At 32.9% G+C, this 22,667-nt stretch overlaps 1 protein-coding gene and 2 pseudogenes across 1 annotated transcript; 1 reads left to right on the forward strand and 2 right to left on the reverse strand.

Moving 5' to 3' along the window:
* Window positions 1–805: 805 nt before the first annotated feature.
* On the reverse strand, window positions 806–6,308 carry LOC139074633 (olfactory receptor 10AG1-like; annotated as a pseudogene).
* Window positions 6,309–7,598: 1,290 nt separating this feature from the next.
* On the reverse strand, window positions 7,599–10,267 carry LOC139074634 (olfactory receptor 10AG1-like; annotated as a pseudogene).
* Window positions 10,268–19,802: 9,535 nt separating this feature from the next.
* On the forward strand, window positions 19,803–20,795 carry LOC103566853 (olfactory receptor 5T1-like). Its single transcript, XM_070566034.1, has one exon. It carries the CDS (start codon window positions 19,803–19,805, stop codon window positions 20,793–20,795), a length of 993 nt encoding a protein of 330 aa, XP_070422135.1.
* The last annotated feature ends 1,872 nt before the right edge of the window (window positions 20,796–22,667 follow it).

Here is a 22,667-nt window from a genome sequence, read left to right on the forward strand (position 1 = left end):
AAGCCATAAATCCTGTGACAGTTCACAATTCCTAAGAGATGGATTGCTTGCATATAGGAAAAATTCATCATATAAGCATGAAATACTGGAAACAAATGAGTTATTTATTCACTGTGAACAGGGAAACAGCACAAGAAACTATTATTATTTTTTGTCCACAATGAATACAGACCTATTGTTTGCTTTTTTTCATGACAGGTTCATAGCAATCAACAGCAAAATTTCTGTTAAACAAAGAAAAATAATAGAAAAACTTATTCTGAGATATCTACAATAATATCAATGATCAAATTTATATTCATCATTTTCAAAATGTGTGTGTATGTGCCTGGATGTGGAGTACAGTTTTGTGTGTGATATCATGTTTTTACACTAGATACCTATTTTTTAAATATTATATTCAAATCAATATTTATTACAGTTATATCAATAAGTAAACATAAATAATAAATAATAAATATTTATAATTGTTAACTTAAAATTACATAATTATAAATAAATGACAGTTTTCAATAAGTGATATAGCAGAGTTAATGCTATAATTGACTATATGATATCAGCCCCTTTCAAAAGTTCTTATTGAGAGGAGACCTTGCACGATAAAATGATAGAATTACTAATAGAATGATTGTTACTTGCTAAAACATAGATATCTCAAAAGTGCACGTAATTTTAATTTGAAAATAATTACCCATTGTATAGATAGATAATAAGTATAGTTGCAGACAAACATCTGTTGAAATTTCAATACCAATATCTAAGGAATTAATTCATGTGAGTATAATTCATTTTTTAATGAAGTAAATTATTTACATAGCAATTTTCTCGGTGTCATCATGACTTCCTTTTTCTTTAGACTATATATCATGGTGTTAAACAAGGAAGTCACAATAGTGTAGAAAAGAGAAAGCACTTTGTCAGTTCCTGCTGAATCTTGAGTCTTTGGTGTTGAATATGTAATAATGGCTGATTCAAAGGACGACATCACAATAAGATGAGATAAGCAAGTTAAAGAAGTTTTGGGCCCACTTGTAGCTGATGGAAATTTAACTATTGTGGAGATGATTTTGCATTAGGAGATAAATATCAACAGACACAGAACCATGACAAATAACACAGCAACTATGTAGACCATTGTTTTATTCACAAAAGTGCCACCACAGGCCAACTTGAGTATTGGAGGAATGTCACAAAAGTGGTTTGGTTGATGAAGTTAGAACCACAAAAGGGCAGAGAAAAAATCTGGAATGTCTGTCCCATCTGGACCGGAACTCCACTGATCCAGGAGCCAGTCATCAGCTGGACACAAATTTTGTGGTTCACGACTAGAAGATAGTGTAAGGGATCACAAATGTAGCAGTCATAGGCCATCAAAACCAGGAAGAAGCACTCTGTGGCTCCCAACAAAAGAGTGCAGCACATTTGTGCAGCACAGGCAACTAAAAAAGTTGTTCTTGTTTGGGTCCTAAGATTCATGAACATTCTGTGACAATAACTGATACATAACAGATTTCGAAATGGGAAAATTTGCCAAGAAAAAAAATACATGGAAATCTGAAGAGCGGGGTCCAGTTTTGTTATAGAAATATGGTGCCATTGCCCATCAGGATAATGACATAAATGACTAAGAACAATCCAAATAGAAACCACTGGTGATCGGGAACATCAGCAAAGCCCAAGAGAATAAATTCCATCAATTTAGGTAGATTTTCTTCTGGTGGTTTTTCCTGGTATTTTATCTGTGGAAAGAGAAATTTAGCACGTGATTTTCACTTTTCCTTCCTTGACATTACGAATTCTCCAAGTTGTATCATGATGTTCAGATTTGCTTTCATAATCACTGAAATTGTTTCTAATTTAAGAACGTTACTATTTATGTGTTTCCCACTTCCTCAGTTTAGATCTTACGGTTTATCACTGTAAAACCTCTCCTGAAATTTCCTTTAGGGCTATTCCAGTAGTCTGTCTGAATACAGCCTAGGATAAACAAACTCTACCTACACAGCAAAAGCTCTGTAACATTGGCAACTGTGGAGACAGACCCAGACTTTGCCATATGATCTTGCATTTAATTAACTACACTTCTTGGCACTCCTATTGTACTTCCATATAAATTTTCTCATTCTATATCTCTATATCATAAATTGTCTTTTCATGTATATTTTCAACTACCTATTTCAATTCTTCATTCCTCTCTTATCACTTGGTTATCTTGAGTATAAAGGTGCCTATTACTCAGTTAATATTATTGGCTGTTTAAAAAAAAATTGAGAGATCTTTATATATTTGGGAAATTAACCCCTTGTTGGATATATGATTTGCAAATATTTCCTCCCAGTTAGTGGGTTGTCTTTTCATTTTGTTGATGATTTCCTTTGCTGTGCAGAAGCTTTTTAGTTTGAAGTAGTCTTATTTGTTTATTCTTTCTTTTGTTTCCCCTGCCTGAGTAGACATGGTATTCTAAAAGATACTGCTAAGATCGATGTCAAAATAGTGTACTGCCTATATTTTCCTCTAAGAATTTTATATTTTCAGGTCTTACATTCGTCGTTAATCCACCTTGAATTAATTTTTGTGTATGGTGTAAGATAATGGTCTGCTTTCATTCTTTTGCATGTGGCTGTCCAGTTTTCCCAGCATTATTTATTGAGGAGACTTTACTTTCTCTATTCTGTGTTCTCAGCTCCTTTGTCAAAGATTAGTTTCCCATAGATGTGTGGTTTAGCCTTAATTGCTATCATAGACCTTTTCTTTCACTGCCACTAAATGTTCTGAGAGTTAAGAGCTGTGGTTATTTTCTAACGTAGTTTCCATATAGACCATACAAAATGATTGTCCACCTAAAATGATGCCAAGCTTGATTCAAAAATAAGCTAAAGTGATAGAGTAGATTTAATTGAAATCATCACTCTTAAAATAGAAAAAAATTCAACAGAACAAAAAAATCCAATCTTTATGCATCACTTTTTTTTTTAAGATTTTATTTTTCCTTTTTCTCCCCAAATTCGGCTGGTACATAGTTGTGTATTTTAGTTGTAGGTGCTTCTACTTGTTGCATACGGGATGCCGCCTCAGCATGGCCTGATGAGTGGTGCCGTGTCCATGCCCACGATCTGAACCAGTGAAACCCTGGGCCACCGAAACCAAGTGCATGAACTTAACCACTCGGCCACAGGGCTGGCCCCTATGCATGACTTTTAAGAATAGTCCTGTTTAGGGGCCGGCCCTGTGGCCGAGTGGTTAAGTTCGCGCGCTCCGCTGCAGGCGGCCCAGTGTTTCGTCGGTTCGAATCCTGGGCGCGGACATGGCACTGCTCGTCGGACCACGCTGGGGCAGCGTCCCACATGCCACAACTGGAGGATCCCACAACGAAGAATACACAACTATGTACCGGGGGGCTTTGGGGAGAAAAAAGAAAAAATAAAAAAATCTTGGGAAAAAAAAAAAGAATAGTCCTGTTTAATATAAATAAATCCACTCATTAATTAAATAAAATGATGTCCATTGCTAAATAAAATGTAATTTGTAATTGTACAAATTCAACTTTTGGTGATTAAATTATCAATGTATAACATGAAATACACAAGATTTGTGTATTTTTCCTCAACCAGAAAACTAAGTAAAAACAGCAAATATTTACTCTCTGCTGTTACAAAATTATCTATATTACTCTTCTTTCTTTTAAATGTTAGAGTACTTGTTGATCTAGGGAAATAATAATCTAAAAGTTCTATTTTAAATTCAAGTAATACTTATCTAGAAAAATCGAAATGATTAACAAAACCTGTAATAATATTCTAAATCAATTAGATATTAGTCACTATTAACTTCTCTATTTACCTAACCTTCAGTTATCTTTGTATATTTAATATAAATTAGCCACTTAAACCCTGAAATTTATTCTAAAATCAATATTGAAATGAAAATTCACTTTCATTATTTTAACTTTATTAAATATTTATTTTTCTTTTAATAAATGTTCCTTGGATTCCCTAAAGATTATAATTTTATTAAAAGTAGAGAAACGGGACAAACAGATGAAGAAGCAGTTCACAGAAAATGCAGGGAAATAATCCTTTAAACATCTGCAAAGATATTCAACTTTGATCATGAAAAATAAATGAAATTTAAACTGCACAGAGATTTAATTCACAAAAAACTGACATTTTCTATCCAATATCTAAGGAGAATACGTTTTATACACTGATTGTGAGAGTGCAAAAGACACAAGCCCTGTGGAGAAGAAATAAGCATTGATCAATATCACAGTTATATTTATTCCCTGAAACAATAATACTTGTACACATATGAATTCATATAGTTTTTCATTTGGCAGCATTGTTTGTACTTGTAAAAAATTATAAGCCAACCAAATGTGAATGATCAGGTGGGTGGTCTCTCTCTGAGTTAATAAACCTTAGTTTTGATATTGTCATCTATTCTTTTTTTTTCCATAGCTATGTTATGACCTCAAAATAGGAGTTTTATAATTTATCCATATTTGGGTAGTAGTTTCAGCAGAAAGACTGACTTGCTGTGACACAGTACCTCACAGCCAGAAATGGAAATTATTTCTTTTTTTGTTTTAAATGTTGGAAATTATATGTGGCTTGTTTTTAAGCATGTACATTCATGACGGGTTTCATTCATTTATCAACAACACTTTGGTAGTATCACCTGTGTTGGATCATGGTTCTTTTGATTGACTTTGTTTTCAGGAAAAAGCAGTTGATTGACTGGTTTGGTTTCAGGCTAAAACAGAAGCATGACACTACAAGAATAAAGAGCATTAGGTTTCATTTTCATTATAAGCATGAAATGTTCATTACAGAAAATTTAGGCAAGCAGGGAAAGATAAAACAAGAAAACTCTCTCTCATGGGTGATCATTTTGACGTATTCCTTTCCATATTTTCTAAGCATAGTTTTGTTTGATTTAAATCCTATGCTCTATAGAAAAATTTATGAATTGTCAGTTATGTGAATCATTATATAGCAAACATCCCTGTAACCAATGCTCAAATCAGCTGTAGAATACTATGGAGGACACAGATGCCCCATTCATTCCTCTTCCCAGTAAGAGGCATTAAATAAGTAGGTATCCTTAAATATTGTCTTTTAACTTTATCTATGTTTATGGCTTATTTTGCTCAACAGTATGCTTCATTCGTGTTGTATGTAATTGTGTTTTGTTCATTTTGATCACTCTATTCTTTTACATGAAATTATCACAACCATTTACCATTCTAATAGGATAAATGTTTCCTATTATGAATGAGGCTAAGATGAATATTCTTGAAGGTGTCCCCTGGCACACATGTGCATGCAATTCTGTTGAGCACATACCTAGGAGTAAAATTCTCTAGATGAAGGTAATCTGTTTTCTAAAATTGGATACAATTTGCATACCAGCATGAAATGAGAGTTCATATGCCTCCACAACTTTCACGTACTTTCTATCATCAGTTTTTTAAAATTTTCATTATTCTGATGCATATATCATGGATCTCAGTGGTTACTATTTAACCTTTTACTGGTTACTAATGAGTTGTTTGTTGTTTTCTGGTCATTTGGATTATCCTCTTTGTAAAATTCCTGTGTGTGTTTCTTGTCAATTTTTATTCTAAGTTTTCTGTGTTTTTTATTTGGAGCACAAATTAAAATATGGTATATATGAATAATTTATGTTGAACATTTTTATTCTGAATGGCTTCTTTAATGATGAGCACTTCCTAATCAATGCAGTTCAACTTATCAATACTTCTCACTATGGTTAATAATTTATCAATTTTTTTCCTTTCAAGTCTATGAAGATATATATTATCCTTCATATCTTACTTACATCACATTTCATATTTAGGTTTATAAACTACTTGGAATTATATTTTTTCTAAAATGATATGAAGTAAAGGTCAAGTTCTCTTTTCTAAACTTTTCTATAATCCATATTTCTAATTAAATTTGTACAATTTATGAAAAAATTATTTTTTCTATAATATTCTGCAATACTATCTTTTACATATTCTAGTGTGTAAACGTGCTAGGTATGTGTTGGGCTCTCTGTTATGTGTCACTGGTCTCTTTATTGATTGTTAAATTATATCTCACTGTCTGAATTCTGCAAAATTACAGTAACTCATAGCATCCAGTAGAGTAGGTCCTTTCACTTTATTCTTCTTAAAAAGTGCCTTGGTCCTTATTAGCTATCATCATTTCCACAACAATTTTAGAATCAGCACTTAAAAATGGTTACAAAACCAACATTCTTACCTTTTCTTGTATTATTCCTTTAGATGGGTAATATGTCATAGCCACAATTCTCATCTATCACTATCATCTGAACAGTCCCTTCTCTGAAATGATTGCTTTATTTTTTATGTATTTTTTGATGACTTTATTCATGCCATGATATCTACTTAAATGAACTAGCTGGATATATTATGGCCATGTAAAAATACATAGTTTAAACACATTATATTAAAGAAAAGACAAATTTATAAAGCAAAAAAACAACTCCTGATGTAAATTGCATTGTTTCCAAATCTAGTTTGATTGAAAATGGATCCAAATGGGCTGCCCATAATTCAACGGGGAATATCTGAAGGAATAGAAGACTTTCATTTCTCAATGGTAAGTTGTTGTTTGTTCAGCATGATTATCTCTTTTCATGTATTATCATTTCCAATAGGAAGTCTTGAGGAAAAAAACAGTAAATTTTCCAAGCATTTCTATTTTAATTTTGATTATAAATTCCATCAAAAGAATAAAAAATTAAGTCAAGAAATCTTAGAGAATGGGTGAATCCATATGGAGGCAAAATATTTCAATTTCATACATACAGTACCCCTGAAAATCAAAGATGCATTCACATTGTTTGCATTAGTAAAGAATAAGGTAAAAACACTATTAAGATGTCACTAGTCGTGATTCAGTCATATAGGCAAAACATGTCTGCAGAGAGATAATCTGGCTGACATGTAGAAAGCAGCAGAAGGTAAAAGATTCAGATTCATTACTATATCACCAATTTCTAAGTATCATTATGCAGTTTCTATTTTTAATTTTTCCTCAGGTGTTCTCTAAATCATAAAGAGGCAAATTCAGTTTGTTGAATGTTAAAACATAAAATTAAAAATACATAGACCTTAACAAATATTTTCCAAAGGCTATATATATAGTATATGTACCTTTACTATCTAATAACTTTATGAAAAGAAAAAAAGTAAATGACAGTTACATAAACAGCAAAGTATCAAAAACATTCACTATGGTTTTTAGGCAGGAAAAAGTATATAATGTCAATTACTAGACAAAAGATACTACATTTTTCCGTAAAAAGTCCCAAATCACCAGTAAATTTGTGGGAGAAATAGCTAATACTGAATGTGAGATTGGCTGGCTAGTTAGTTTCTTATCAGTAGGACAACCTTATGGATATAATTCTGATATCAGAAAGTCCAGCATAAAACAACAATTTCAGGAATGAGTAATGATACTCTCCAGTAAAGCAGAAAAGCAAACTAAACATTAATTTCCAATTATACAATTACAGAATTAAATAAGAAAACAGACAATAAGTTCAAATTGGCAGCTAATACGTTAAACATTAAGGCAGAAATTTCTCAAGGCCATCATGACATTCTTATTTCTTAGAGTATATGCCTTGGGATTAAACACTGAAGGGAAGAAAAGAGAGAGAAACTTATCTGTTCTTGAAGACTGCATATGCCATAAATATGTAATGATTCCAGTTCCAAAGAATAAAGCCACAACTATGATGTGAGATGAACAGGTGGAGAAGGCTTTGGCCAGTCCTGTTGTCACTGGCAACATCAGGAATGTGGAGATGATTTTACTGTAGGAACCAAGTATCAACAGAAAAGGGATCATAACAAACAGCACAGCAACTGTAAAGCGCAATATCTCATTGAGAAAACTGTCCCTCCAGGCCAGCTTGACTATTGGTGGGATGTCACAGAAGATGTGATTTGGTTACATCTACCAAAACACAGAAAGAAAATCTGGCATGTCTCCCTATCCCAACTGGAATTCTAGTGATCCAGGTGGCAGACACCAGCTGGACACAGACCCTGTGGTTCACGACTAGAGGATGGCGCAGAGGGTTGCAAATGGCTATATAACAGTAATAGACCATCACTGTAAGAAGGAGGCACTCTATGTTTCCAAGCATAAGGGCAAAACTCATTTGTGTTGTACAGACAAACAAAGAAATGTTTCTTTTCTGTGTCCAAAGGGGTATGAGCATTCTAGGAAGAGTGACAGATACACAACAAATTTCCAAGAAGGAAAAATTACTGAGGAAAAAATACGTGGGGCTCTGTAGAGTGTGGTCAATCCTGCTTATGAGAATAATGATGCTGTTTCCCATCAGAATTGTCACATAGACAAAGAAAAATATCACAAAAAGAACAATGTGGAGATTGAGAATAACAGAAAATCCCAAACGAACAAATTCCATCACTGAAGTGAGATTTCCACCTGCATTTTTTTTTTCATTCCATCTGTGAAAATAGGAAACCAGCCATTTATCTTTCTTGGCCTGTTTTGTAACTCTTAAACTAAAGAGATTTGGGGGAATTAGCACGTAAGATTTCTATTCTCCATTAAATTCCAGCATTTTATATCCTGGGCTTAAAGAACACAACTATGGTTTAATGGAGAACATATGCTAAATTCTAAATATATCAACATATTAAATATCTAAGATCAGTTTTGAATTTGAATGAAGGTCATGTGTTTGAGAATTATGCATTTTTATTTTTCATCTGTTTGTGTGCAGAGCAAAACTAGTCTGTTTTACTTCTCACATTAACAAACAGAATCATGAGGCAGAAACATTTGTGTCACATTTTCTCAGTGATTGATTGTTTTTAACTTAAGAATCTTGTTATTTGTGTATTTCCTACTTTCCTACTTTAAATCCTATGGGTCATCAATGTAAAAACTCACCTGATACTACCTTTAGGGCTATTCCATTATACTTTCTGAATATAGCGCAGGATAAACAAAGTACACCCTACTCAACACAAGCTCTGGAGCATTGGCAACTGTGGAGACAGACCCAGAGCTTTGCCATAGGATCTTGCATTTAATTAATGTACTTCTTGACAATCCTATTGTACTTTTGTATGCATTTTCTCATTCTTTTGCAGTGTATCGTAAAGTGTCTTCACATACATTTTCAGCTTTCTATTTCAATCCTTCATTTTTGTCTCATCACTTGATCTTGAGCATAAATGTCTCTGTTATTCAGTTCATATTATTGGACAGTACAAAAAAAATGTTATAACTGTTGTTGTGCTCATTGGAGTTAAACAAATATCATTTTGTAGGATACTAAGCGGAAAAAATAAGAGGGTTTTATTCAAAAGAATTAACTTGAGAACATTGATTCAGATATAAACATTTAATGGGGTTAAGCCTGGGAAAATAAGGACAGGCTGGAGTGTGTTCATTACCTGTGTGCAGGTGTGTGGGCAGAGGGAGAGAAGATGTTGACTGTTCAGTTTTTACGCTGTGTGCTGTGTGCCCCTCCACTGTCTTTGTTCTTCCAAAAACAACTTTCAGTAACTGTTTCTAAGCTCCCTATTCTTTGGAGATATGGATATTGAGACTCTGTAAAGATGGATAATTTGAGCAATTGCACATAGGTTTGTGATTGCAAACCAGTTCCCTTTTTATTTTAAGGTCTGAATTCCATTTCCCTGATTTATTATTCATATGACATTAAGCAATTATATAAACTTGCTAATTTTTGCTTCCTTATTTGTGAAAATTGGATGAGATAATATTGATAAAATGATCACCTATTAAATTTCAACTCATTACTTAGTTAGGCTTATATAACTATAATTATGTTCTTAGTCTGTACTCTTATGCATCTTTAATTTTAAAAACATTTCTTTTTCTTTAAATATAAATATTCCTTGAATTCCCCCAAAATTGTTATTTTATTAACTAGTTTGTTTTATTTTAAGTCTCTTATTAGAATATCACTAATAGAGAAAAAGGAGGTTTATGTCTATTACTATTTAGCCTACTTGCAAAAAATATATCAGTTATTCAAGTCTTCAGTATTTCAAAGTGATTTAATATTATCATTTAAATATAAATTATGTTTAACTGAATCAAAAATATTTAGGAGATACATTAATATGACACATTTACTATTATGTATTAAATTTTAAAATTAAAACTGTAGAACTAAAGCTTATAATAGGATAAAATAAATCATATTTACCATTCATATTCGGGATGATGCTGATTTTTTCTCTCTGTAGAGCTTTTAAATATTTACATTACTTCAGGTAAAATCACTTATTTCATCAAAGACATTTACCTTACCATTAAAATATTCTTTTCTTTCCAAAAATAAAGTGCTCCTTAAATAAAAAATAGTTATCTCTACCCCGCGAGATCTCTTCATCCAGACACATTTAAATTTCTAATTAAAATCATCACTTTGCTACTCTATGTTTTAACTTATTTTTCCCAGATGGCTTTCACTCTACCCAGAGTACTTTCTCTTCAGCCTCTCCATGGAATAGAGTTCGGAGCACATCTTATTTCTTAGACGTGAATAGAGTGCTGAGCAATATCACTTGAGACCTTCCAAAATCGACACACATCCAATTCATACTCTACTATGAAAACCCCTACTGATCCTGTGTTTCTATTAGACTGAGCTCCCATCATACTTTCCTGAACACATTTTTCTTTTGTTCTTCTCTAATAATACATTAGTTAATCCATAATCAGGGTTCTGCTTGTGTAATAGTTGTAAATGTCTTGATGGAAAATCACATTATAACCTATAAATGTTTCATTTTATTGCTTTCTTCATAAGCACCAGGGCAACCTGAGAGCTAACTGTTGGATGTATTATACCTAGTTTAAAAATTGATTTTGGAACTGACAATAGGGGGCAATTATTTTTATTGATGCAGCATTTTGTAATCTTTCTCCAATTTCATCTCCAATGTGAACACACTGTTAACTGGAACACACTGTTAACTGGAAATACTACCAAACTTCATGTAGGATAAAGTAAAATAGTTGAATTTACCAATTGGGGTAGTGGAAAAAATGCCAGGGAAATAATGTGCCTTCTACGCTTCAATTCTGGGAAAGACAATTATTTCCAACATTTAGATTGTTTAAGAATCTTAGCTTGGAGCCAGTTCCTCATTAAAAAATAGGATTTCCTTCTTGTTATTTAATAAATAGTGAATTCTAAGGGTTTATGAGAAAGTATTTCCAAGGGAGAAAACATCTATAGTAACATGATAACAGTGAGTGATTAGGAAAGTTAATTACAAATTATCAGGAGCCACATGCTAGAAAACATGGAAGACCACTGAGGAGCTGGTGGTGAGAGAAGCTTCACAGGGGGCAGATGTGACACAGCACAGCCAGGCCCGAGCTACTGCTGGTGCACATCCAAGAAGTAGCTTTACTGAGAAGGAGTTCTGAAACTTCATAATTGGCATAGTGTAATATTATGCAGGAATAAAGAGATCTTCTGATGCCATAAAATAGAATATTGAGGAAAAATACCCTAATGCAAATAAAAAAATTTGTGTGCCCATTTATGCTGGATGAGAGTTTGGTTAGTACTTTTAATACTAACTTATGCTTGCTTCTTTTACATAGAAATAAGTTGATTTTTGTTTACTGACTGTATTCAGCAAATATATTAAACTCATTTATAAGCATTAATAATTTCATTGTAGATTCCGGAATATTTTCTATATACATATAAATTTACATTATCTGACAGCAACAGTAAGTGTAGAAATTTTTACTCTGGTTTTTTTCTCCGCTTCTTTATCTGCACTTAATTATTTTATTTTTCCTTTTTTTTTTACTTAATCATATGTCAAATTCAGTTGTCTAGGTGAGAGTCTTATTGGTGAGATAAATGAGGTACATTTAGCATCAGTTGTGATTGGAAAATGTCCTTTAATCTCTGATCACCCAAACTAAATCAAGCACCACCCAAATATTGCAAATCCAATTTTGTTCATGATTGTATTTATTTCATTACTTTATATTAAATTATCTTAATGGTGTATTTTTCTCATTTAACTGTTTTTCCCCAATAGAATAAAAGTTACACAAAACTAGACTGTTGTCTCTCTAATGTGTCATTGTAAACACGTCATATAGAAATGTGAAGCCATTTTATACATTCCAGATTAGACTTGTCACCATCTGAATACCCCTTAGTACCACAGTCAAAGCCACATGAAACAGAACAATCACCTAGCGATGTCCTGCCTGAATTCTTGACCCATACATTTATGAAATACAATAAAGTGATGTTATTCTAAGTTAAAAGGTTCTGGAGTAATTTTTTATGCAGCAATGGAATACTGGAACAAAGTCATCCCATAATCGTAACAAAGTCAACTTTCTTCATAGCTTTTGTTCCATTAATTCTGTAGATTGGCACCATGTATAACCATTTGATCATCAGTCACTCTCATTTAACATTCTCTCCTTTGAAATTATTGCCTTAATTTATTTGTATGCTTGGTTTTTTTAGGATAATATTACTGATGCTGTGATATCTACTTAGATGACAAAAGAACTAGCTGGATAAATTAAGGCTATGCCAAAAATAAGTAGTTTGAACAAGTATTATGTTAAAGGAGAGACAGATTTAAAAGAAAAATTTCACTCATCATTTACGAATCCAATTTGATAGAAAATGGATTCAAATGTTTCCACTATTTTCATGGGAAACATCTGAAGAAACAAAAACAATTTTCTTAATGGTAACTTGTTGCTATTTGTTTGTTTAGACACTATAGCAATTCTCTGTTTTCAAGTGCCATCATTCTCAACAAGGAAGACTTGGCAAAATAATGCAATGAATATCCCTAGCATCTTGATTTTAATTTCTATTGATATTCTCCACCAGAAGAATTAATAGTTCAGTCAAGAAATCTTGGGGAATAGGTGATTCCATCTTGGGGCAATGTAGTTAAATCCACATCATATAATTTCTCTGAAAAAGCAAGAATGCATTCATATTTTTTGCGTTAGTAAAGAATAACATACAACTCTAGGGATGTCACTATTATAATCCTTCCATGTACTCAAAGCTTTTCAACAAACAGTGAATCAAGATAACAGGTACAGAAGCAGAACATAGAGATGCAAAAATATACGGACCTTGTTCAGACAGCTAGTTCCAATTTCTCCTGAAGACTGCCTATCTCTGTCCTAGTTTACAATTTTAGTGGGTGGAAACACTTAAAAGATTCACTCAAATCCTCTACAATATCTTTTTATGAAGGCTCTATTATTAATCTGTCCTTAGATTAATCATAGGTTAATTTTTTAAATCAGAAAGAGGCAACATCAATGTGTTGAATGGATAAAACTCCTGAAAATATAAGGTAGAGTCATTCAGAAATTATTCTCCAAAGGCTTACCATACAATACTATTTATAGCTAGTGTCTTTTTGGGAAAAAAAAAAAAGAAGAGGAAAGTACCAAGATAGCTAAATAAAGTGCAAAAGAACAAGGATAGTTATAATGACTTTTAGGGAAATAGTTTGGGGACATCAATTGTTTAAGAAGAGATATTTCATTCTTAAGTAAAACAGTCCCTAATCACCAGTCCATTTGTTGGGGGCAGTAGTCTAGCCTGCTAAATATAAGATCTGATGAGGAATTAGTTTCTTATTGGCTACACCACCACCATGAATATATCAGAAAGCCCATCATAAACAACAAATTCAGGAATGAGTAAAGATAATGGATGTTCACAGTTAATTTATCCATTCATCAGTTGATAGACATTTGGATGATTTGCAGTTTTGAAATATAGTGAGTAAAGCTGTTATAAATACTGGCATATAGGTAATGGTACGGACATATGTTTTCTTCTATCTTCAGTAAATAACTCAGAGTGACATTACTGGGTCATGTGGTCAGTGTATGTTTCACTTCATGGGAAACCATCAGACAGTTTTCTAAAGTTGTTGCACCATTTTATTGCCTACCAGCAATGGATGAGAGCTCCAGGCATTTTGTGTCCTTGTGAGCAAATTTGTTTTGAATTTATTATCATACTTTAAAGATTCTAATCATTCTAATAAATGCATGGATCACGTCGTGTTTTTAAATTGTATTTGGTCATTTGCAAATGGCATTGAACAGTTTTTTCATTCATTGAGTTGCCATCTGTGTATCTTCGCTGGTGAAGCATCTGTTCAAGTTTATGTCCACCATTTTATTGTTTATCTTTTCTTTTGTTTTCATATTATTGAGTTTTAGAATTCTTTATATATTCTTGATAAATGTTCTTTACTGGATAGCTGTTTAGCAAATATTTGGTACAAGTCTGTGGCTGGTTTCTTCATTCCCTTAACAATGTCCTTCACAAAACAGAAGACATAATTGTGATGAATAACATTTTATCACTTTTTTCTCCTATGGTTCATGCATTTTGTGTTTTTTATAAAACTTTGTTAATAACCCGTCATCACACAAATGTTGCCTTATGTTCTCTCTAGAAATGTTATACTTTAGGTTTTATGCCAATGTTTAAGAATTATTTTGAGACACGGTTTATAGATAGTGAAAAGAATGAGTCAATGCCACTTTCTTTTGTGGCATAAGACCATTCTACATATTCAAAGTCATTTTTTAAAAAACACTATCCTTTTTCCATAGATTTGCCTTAGAAACTTTGTGAAAAATTCATTGAGTATATTGTGTGAGTTTATTTCTAAAAACTGTATTCTGCTGCATAAGTTTAGATGTCTATCTTTTCATCAATCCTATACTCTCTTGATTATCATAGGTTGGTGGTCAATATAGAAATAAAATTATATGAGTCCTTAAACACTATCCTTTTTCATAACTGTTTTGACAGTCTTAGTTCCTTTGCCTTTTCATATAAATTGTAGAGTAACTTCATCAATTTTTGAAAAAATGTTTTAATTTTAATCTGGGTTACTTTGAATATACAGATCATTTGAGACTGCATTTCATCAATAGATACTTTGTTCACAACTGGGCTCTCTACAAATATTTTTCTTACTTTCCTTCCTCCGTCTCCTTTCCTTCTTCCCTTCTGCTTTTTTTTTTCTTCTCTTTTGTCTTTTCTTAACATTCAGATTCCATGACCAATATTCCCTAACTACTAATTTAGAGTCTCTGGGTTTAGGGCTTAGGCATCTATGTATTCTTCACAATTTTTTGAAAAATTCCTTACGTACATTGCCAGGTACCAATCCATAGATTAGTATGTAGAATCCCCAAGAAAAGACAAGACTACAACTCAAAAAGCCTCACCTTTATCTCCTCCAGATCGCTAATATCTAATGTTCTCTTACATCAGATACTACAGTTATCTGTGTATTGTCCCATCCCCCTTGTCAATACTTCCTATTCATGCATTTATATCTTATTTCCTCTATTAAACTCTCAATGAGCTTAATTGTATTTCTCATAACAATTAGAAGTGTAGTACTTGAAAAGTTATACTAATCTTTACTAAATGATTATAAATTCTATCATAGGTTATGCTTTCATATTATTTCATTATGTACATGTTTACAGGATTTTGAGAGAAGTAAACAAGTTATTTTCCCAGAAAGAGGGCTCTAGATTTCAGCGAATTTGTCATAAACTCAATGGCACATAGCTATTTAGTATCAGAGCTAGGACTATGACCTGTATTGTTAGATTTCTTTTCCAGCCCTATGCATATTCCTTTTCCACTGAGGGATCATTATATACCAGAGACCAAAGTGCATTCATGTAATCATTTCTGATTATGCAGTACATTGCTCCAGAGCCATTCACTTGTTTACGACAGAAAAAAATCAAAATTATCTTGTTACTTTTCTGTCCCAGAAGACAATGTGTGTTTCCTCCTTGGAGCATCCCTATGGACTTTAAGAAGAGCTGGAAAACCTGGTATAAGGGTCCAAATGCTTAGGATTCATAGCACACCTTAATTGAGCGAGAAGTTCATTTCCACAGGTAAGAGGGATTTTTTTTTTTATCACTTAGAAAATATTTTAGAAGCTATAACCTTGAATGTAAAACCATATTCTATTTTTTAATATTTGAATCTGAGATAGACATTTCTAGTTAGCTCGGAATTGAATTAAAAATTGAATCAGGGAACTTCAGGGAACATTGGAGAGCAAATAGGAAAGACTCCCAAAACATTTAGGTCAATAGAGCTCTAAATTAGAAATTTGCTTTAATTTCTTTGATAGAAAATAATAGTCACAATAAGGGTAGTAAAAATAAATGACTGTATTTAAAATTTATAAAAATTATTAAATAGAATATTATCTATCAACTAGCCACTGTGTATATACCATGGGGGGTCATAATTTTTTTCTCTCGGAAGGATAGAAGTGAATTTTAAATGTATTTTATTATTTAGTTAATTGATGTAGAAACTACTTCATGTTTTTATTTTTTTGTTTTAGTATCATGATACTTAAGCTTGATAGCTTTATAAAAGAACTCAGATGCTTGAGCATCTTATTTTGCAATATTTCTAGCATATAACAGTTCCAGAATTGTGGCATGTCACAATGAGTCTGCAATATGGTCAATTGGAAATAGCTTAATATATGGCAACAGAGAAACCCTGGATTGAATCCTGGCTCGACTAGAGATTTATTATGTGAGCTTGGTCAACTTATAGGTCTAGCTTGTCCTCAGTTGTCTCCGTACAAATGGACACTGAATGATTTAGTTTACAGGTTGCTGTGTAGATTACATAAGATAATGCACACAAAATGTCTACCATCTAGTATCCACTTAACAACATGTAGTAGCTACTGTCTTAGCTTTCCCTTCTTCTGAAGTTTAGTGCCTGTTGTACCGTTCTAATGAGGGTTGAGGGACTGATTTTAGTTTTCAAAAATGATCATGTTTTGTTAAAAATTTTGGGATCTATAATTTTATCTTTCCAGTCTCTATCTCTTAGAGTGAAATCAGCTAAATGTAAACACAATCAGTTCCAATTTCCTTAAATATTAGTTGACAGAAACGCCTATTTAAAGAACACCTTGGAGAAAGTAAGTAAACTTTTAGTCTATCCTTCCTGAATTCTCTACAGTGAAGGTGGATAATTGCTCTAATGGGACATGATTGGGAATAAAACATGTCTCCATTCATAAACCACTTTCTTGCCCTACAGATAAGATCAGAGATACAAAGTTGTGAGAAATTTATTATGGACCAAATTATCAGAGGGACTTAAGAAAACATAGTATTGTTTTACTGACATGCCCAAAGTCAGAATGTAATGACAGACATTCATTTTTAAGGTTCCTGATAACATTTAATTTTGGGATTCACTGGCCTTAATCCCATGAGAATGGTATTCGAATATATTTTGTGTCATAAAACAAATATATGTGCAGCTAACTTAATAAATACTTAGCTTCTGGTTTGGAACCAATTCATTGCTCTATGCTTACATAAGAAATTTATTTTACAGCTCCCTCTTTATTTTGTTGTGGTTAAATAAAGTTTGAATATCTTATTTCATTTACATATACACTTCACATAAAATTAACATTTTAATCTAATATAACATTTCAATGCATCTCATAAATAAGCACTCTGAAATCATACCATGTTCATGTAGTATCCAAGATATGCCTCAAAATTTGGGCAATCTTAGTTATTCTTTGGTTTGGAAGAATAAAGTTACTTTTACAAGGTCACACTGTCAACAAGTGCTAAATCTGAGATTTTAAAACAGGGTTTTAATGTTCTTAATCTTTCACAATTGTCTGGTGCTATGTATTTTGTAACGGATTCCTTTAGTAGACCACCTATCAGTGCATTTTTCAAAATTTGCTTTCATAATGTTATGTCTTTTCACAGTGCTTCTTCCTATCTGCCAAATTCTTGTTTGGTCCTTGACTCAATTTAATACATATTTTTGCATGTAATCCATGTATTCTTGAAAGAGAGAGAGACAGGGAGGGAGAGATAGTGGAAGAAAGAGAGAAAATGAAGAAATTTATAAACATCAATGTATTTTTTGTAATGCCTAAACTATACATCAATATTTTATGCTATTAATTAAGGATTTATGTTATTTTATTTATTTAAAAATTCAAACCAAACTAGAATTTATTATAATTCAGTCGGGTGTGTGAGTTATCATAAATACTGAGTGAATTGTCTGAAGTAACATAGATTCTAATATTTATTTTAACTATTTTTTTATTCTAGAATTCTTTAAGGATTGAACAAGCATTTTTGTTCATAATCCCACCCTTAAAAAGCTATTTATTCTGTGTATTAGGAAAATGTCACACGAAACTGGGAAGATCTCCTGGGAAGCTAAGACTTTCTTTTCCTTCTAATGATAGTTTGTTCATTCTCTTCTTGCCGTATGGTCATCTCAGTATGACAAAAATGTGATGTATTTTGTGTTAGTAAGATAAGTCATCTGTAGGTCATTGAATTCAGCCAGCATCTGCACACGGCAGATTTTTCACCGCTTTAAATGTATTTTGTTCTATGACAAGCTGAAGGAAACACAAAGTCACCATGCTGAAGTCTTGCTCTTAAATATAATAGACAATATTTAAATATGTTTCAATGATAGAGGCTTTCAGTCCAGATACAGGTGACTCTAACTTTTTGTTTATTATGCATTTTCCTTTCTTTATACTTCACTTAAAGAGCAATAGTCTGATGGCATAGAGAAATATATTGGAAACAAAACACAATATTCTGGTTTAAATAATGATTTTATTCTGTTAGCAATAGGTTGTATAAGCAATATATTATCTGTTAGGTGATATTTATTTTATAGAAATTTTAGAAACTTCTTAAAAAAACTGCAATATATTAAAAGAATGGCCATGACTGATTTGGACAGAAATATGTCTCAAAAATGCACTCAAGGTCTTTGCAGGGCTAATGAGTATATGTATGGAGAAAAATTTTACATTGGTGTTGGTTAAAATTTGGAAAATATTAGTAGCATAATAAATTGTGGAGGAAAAAATGGACTAATTTATTGTTATGTGTTTCAAAGAAAGAAAGCGTAAAACAAAACAAAAGAACAATGTTCTATCTTTCTTTGCATCTACCTCCAGAATAATGTCTATTGTTCTGTTCACCACTGTTATAGAAGTCCTAATGAAATGGGAAAATAGCCATAAACAATGTCAAATGGTTTGCCTGAAAAAGGCTGCTTTGTACAGCAAGTTGAAAAATAAGTCTAAGTTATTGCATTTTCTAGTCCTTTGGGACTTTTTTAAGATTTAAATGATTTTTATATTGATTTTATAATTTATCTCCACACAATCTTGTGTTGCAAGTGTATTTGCACCCATTTTACCAATTATGAACATTAAGGAAAAACATTTCATGCACACTAGAAAATCTTGGATTAGTACTCAGAAGTGTAGTGCTTTCTATTATAATACTTTTGCACTTAAAAATGTGTATATTCATCTGTCTTTGTGAATTTTAAGACGATGTAACATGAAGACTGGAGGGAATAAATTAAATAGAAAATAAACTAAAAATTAAACCAAGGAAATCGTCTTTTTTTTAACATGACAGATTTACCAAATGACTGAATGAAATAATTTCTTTACTTTATACAGGGTAAGGCAGCCACTTGGACTCAACTTCTTCATTACCACATATTCCTTCACTGCCAAGGATTCCAATATGCCCTTCTCAGAAGCAAACATAAGGATATAATTGGGTGGGTTCTATTTTCAAAAGAACTGCTTTTAGGACATATAAATAAAAATTGAAATGCCAGGATTGCCATCAGATGTAGATTTATACACTATCCAAGTGAAGAATGTGAGTGAAGTTACCGTGTTTGTGTTGTTGGGCTTCATAGGTGATTTTGAGGTACAACTCTCCCTATTTTTCCTATTTCTAGCAATCTATCTTTTCACTCTGATAGGAAATTTGGGACTGGTTGCATTGGTCATTGGGGATTCCCGACTCCACAACCCTATGTACTATTTTTTGAGTGCATTATCATTTTTAGATGCTTGCTATTCTTCAGTTGTCACCCCAAAAATGTTGATCAATTTCCTGTCAGAGAATAAAACTATTTCATTCCTTGGATGTGCAGCACAGATGTTTTTCTATGTTACTTTTGGGACCACAGAATGCTTTCTCCTGGCTGCAATGGCATATGATCGCTATGTAGCAATCTACAACCCTCTGCTGTATTCAGTTAACATGTCACCCAGGGTCTATGTGCCACTCATCATTGTTTCCTATCTTTGTGGCATCTTGAATGCTTCAGTGCACGCAGGGGCAGCATTTAACTTATCCTTCTGTGCATCTAATGAAATTAGACATTTTTTTTGTGACATCCCTCCTGTCCTCGCCATTTCTTGTTCTGACACGACCAAAAACCATCTTCTAGTCTTCTACTTTACGGGCGTTATTGAGATAGTCACTATCCTGATTGTCCTGGTCTCCTATGGTTTCATTCTGTTGGCCATTCTGAGGATACATTCTGCTGAAGGGAGACAAAAAGTCTTTTCTACATATGGCTCTCATCTAACTGGAGTGTCACTGTATTATGGAACAGTTTTTTCCATGTATGTCAGACCAAGTTCCAGCTACTCTTTGGACCGGGATATGATAGTGTCAATTTTTTACAGCATTGCCATTCCCATGCTGAATCCCATCATCTACAGTTTAAGGAACAAAGATGTAAAAGAGGCAGTAAAAAGAGTGTTTGGGAAAAATTGGTGTATCAATAAAGTACATTTTTCACACTAACCATTAAATTGAAACAAATTAAAAATGTTCCTTGTCTCAATATCAAAATGATAAAAAATGTTTTGATTAGTGTATTAGCATCTTTCTATTGTTCTTAGACATGTTTAGATAAAGATTGTAGTCATATCTCCACCTGGGCAGTTTTCATACATGTAGGAAAACTGTGTCATCTCTTTGCTTCTTACTTAGTTCACTCTCAGATATATACACACAAAGGATATACTCCTCACATTAAACATTAAGTTGATATCAATTAAGATTAATTTTCATTGCCTCCATATCAAAATGTCATGATTACAGTGGTATTTCTTAGTTTAGTAGTTCCTTTCTGTTCTTCTCAGAAATTTTTAAATAAAGATCATAGTCAACCCAGTACCTATACAGTCTTTACACATGCAGAAAACTGTCATCAATCTGCTTCTAAGTTTATGTCCCCCACATACACGCAAACGTACATACACACATATATACATACATATGGTGATACCAGTTGTATTATTTTGCTGGGGCTGCCATAACAGAGTACTAAAGACTGGATTGCTACAACAACAGAAATTTATTTTCTAACTCTTTTGCATGCTAGGCTTTTAGATCAAGGTGTTGATTGAGCTGATTTCTTCTGAAGCCTTTCTCTCCCTGCCTTGCAGATGAAAATCTTCTCCTTATGTCTTCACATGATCTTTTCTCTCTAAATGTTTGTATCCTGGTCGCCTCATCTTATAAAGTCAACAGTCATTTTGGATTAAGGCCGACACTAAATCACTAATTTTAATATAATTACCTCCTCAAAGATTCTATCTCCAAATACAGTTACATTCTGAGGTACTGAGGGTTAAGATTTCAACATGCAAATACTGGTTTATTTACACACACACACATTTGTATATGTATGTAACCTTTACATTAAATTGTAGGTATTATCTTTCCTCTCCATATCTCTCAAATTGGACAGGCTCTCATAGTTGCAATCATGTGTGACTTTATATTTGCCTACCTTGAGCAAATGCCAACTGATACCAAAACCACAGTTCGCATAATCGCAATCCTCTCTCCATGGGGTCATTGGCATCTGACTGCAATTCAAAGCACTCTGCTCCATCCTCAGATCTATGCATTGGCAGCAATCTAACTCCAGCCTACGGTTCAAGGACCACAGAGAATGTGTTCAAATTCCTGGTGTCCATTATCATGTTGTTTGTGAGGGTGCTTTCCTCCCCCTTTTATTATTCCATTATTTCATTCAGAGCCTGGACATTAAACCCATTTTTCATTTCCTCACAGAATACAGAGACTGGGCATTAGCATTTATCAAGATTATACTTAAACCCAAGAATGACAAATGACAAGCTCATCAGAGAATAAAGTACAACTGGCTGGCAGATTGGGCTCTTCCCACAACTAAGCCGTAGGCGTATTTATGAGTTTCTCTACAGGGCTGATCCTGACTCAGCTTGGCCCTGACTCAGCTTGGGCTTTGTTTTTTTTCTTGACTTCTAACCCTCTATGATGCCCTTGGAGATGCCACCTCTCCTCAGGGTCCAGAACAAGTACAAGGTCCAAGAACAAAGGTACAGAACAGAGTCTTTACTATGCACATGTCCAGCTCTGTTTCCAACAGACCTTAATTGCATTGCAAGACATGTCTTCCTCAAAGGTTATTATAAGTAGCAGTATTTTCTTCTTCCTTTCTTTCATCATCACTGCTATTATTATCATCATATTTTATTTGTAAAAACCCATGAAATATCAACAGAACAGTCTCCCAGAAAATAGAGTGCAGTCTTAAGTTATTCTCCTAAAGTGGGATTATTAAATTTAAATAACACCTCAGCATTCCATACACAAAGTACCTCTTACCACCATAAATTTCCT

This window comes from Equus przewalskii, chromosome 11, assembly GCF_037783145.1.
Source record: "Equus przewalskii isolate Varuska chromosome 11, EquPr2, whole genome shotgun sequence".
In the NCBI taxonomy this organism is placed as follows: Eukaryota; Metazoa; Chordata; class Mammalia; order Perissodactyla; family Equidae; genus Equus; species Equus przewalskii.

What these genes read in the sequence shown, in the direction of transcription:
- LOC103566853 (XM_070566034.1), top strand. Translation starts at nt 19,803, where the DNA reads ATGCCAGGATTGCCATCAGATGTAGATTTATACACTATCCAAGTGAAG.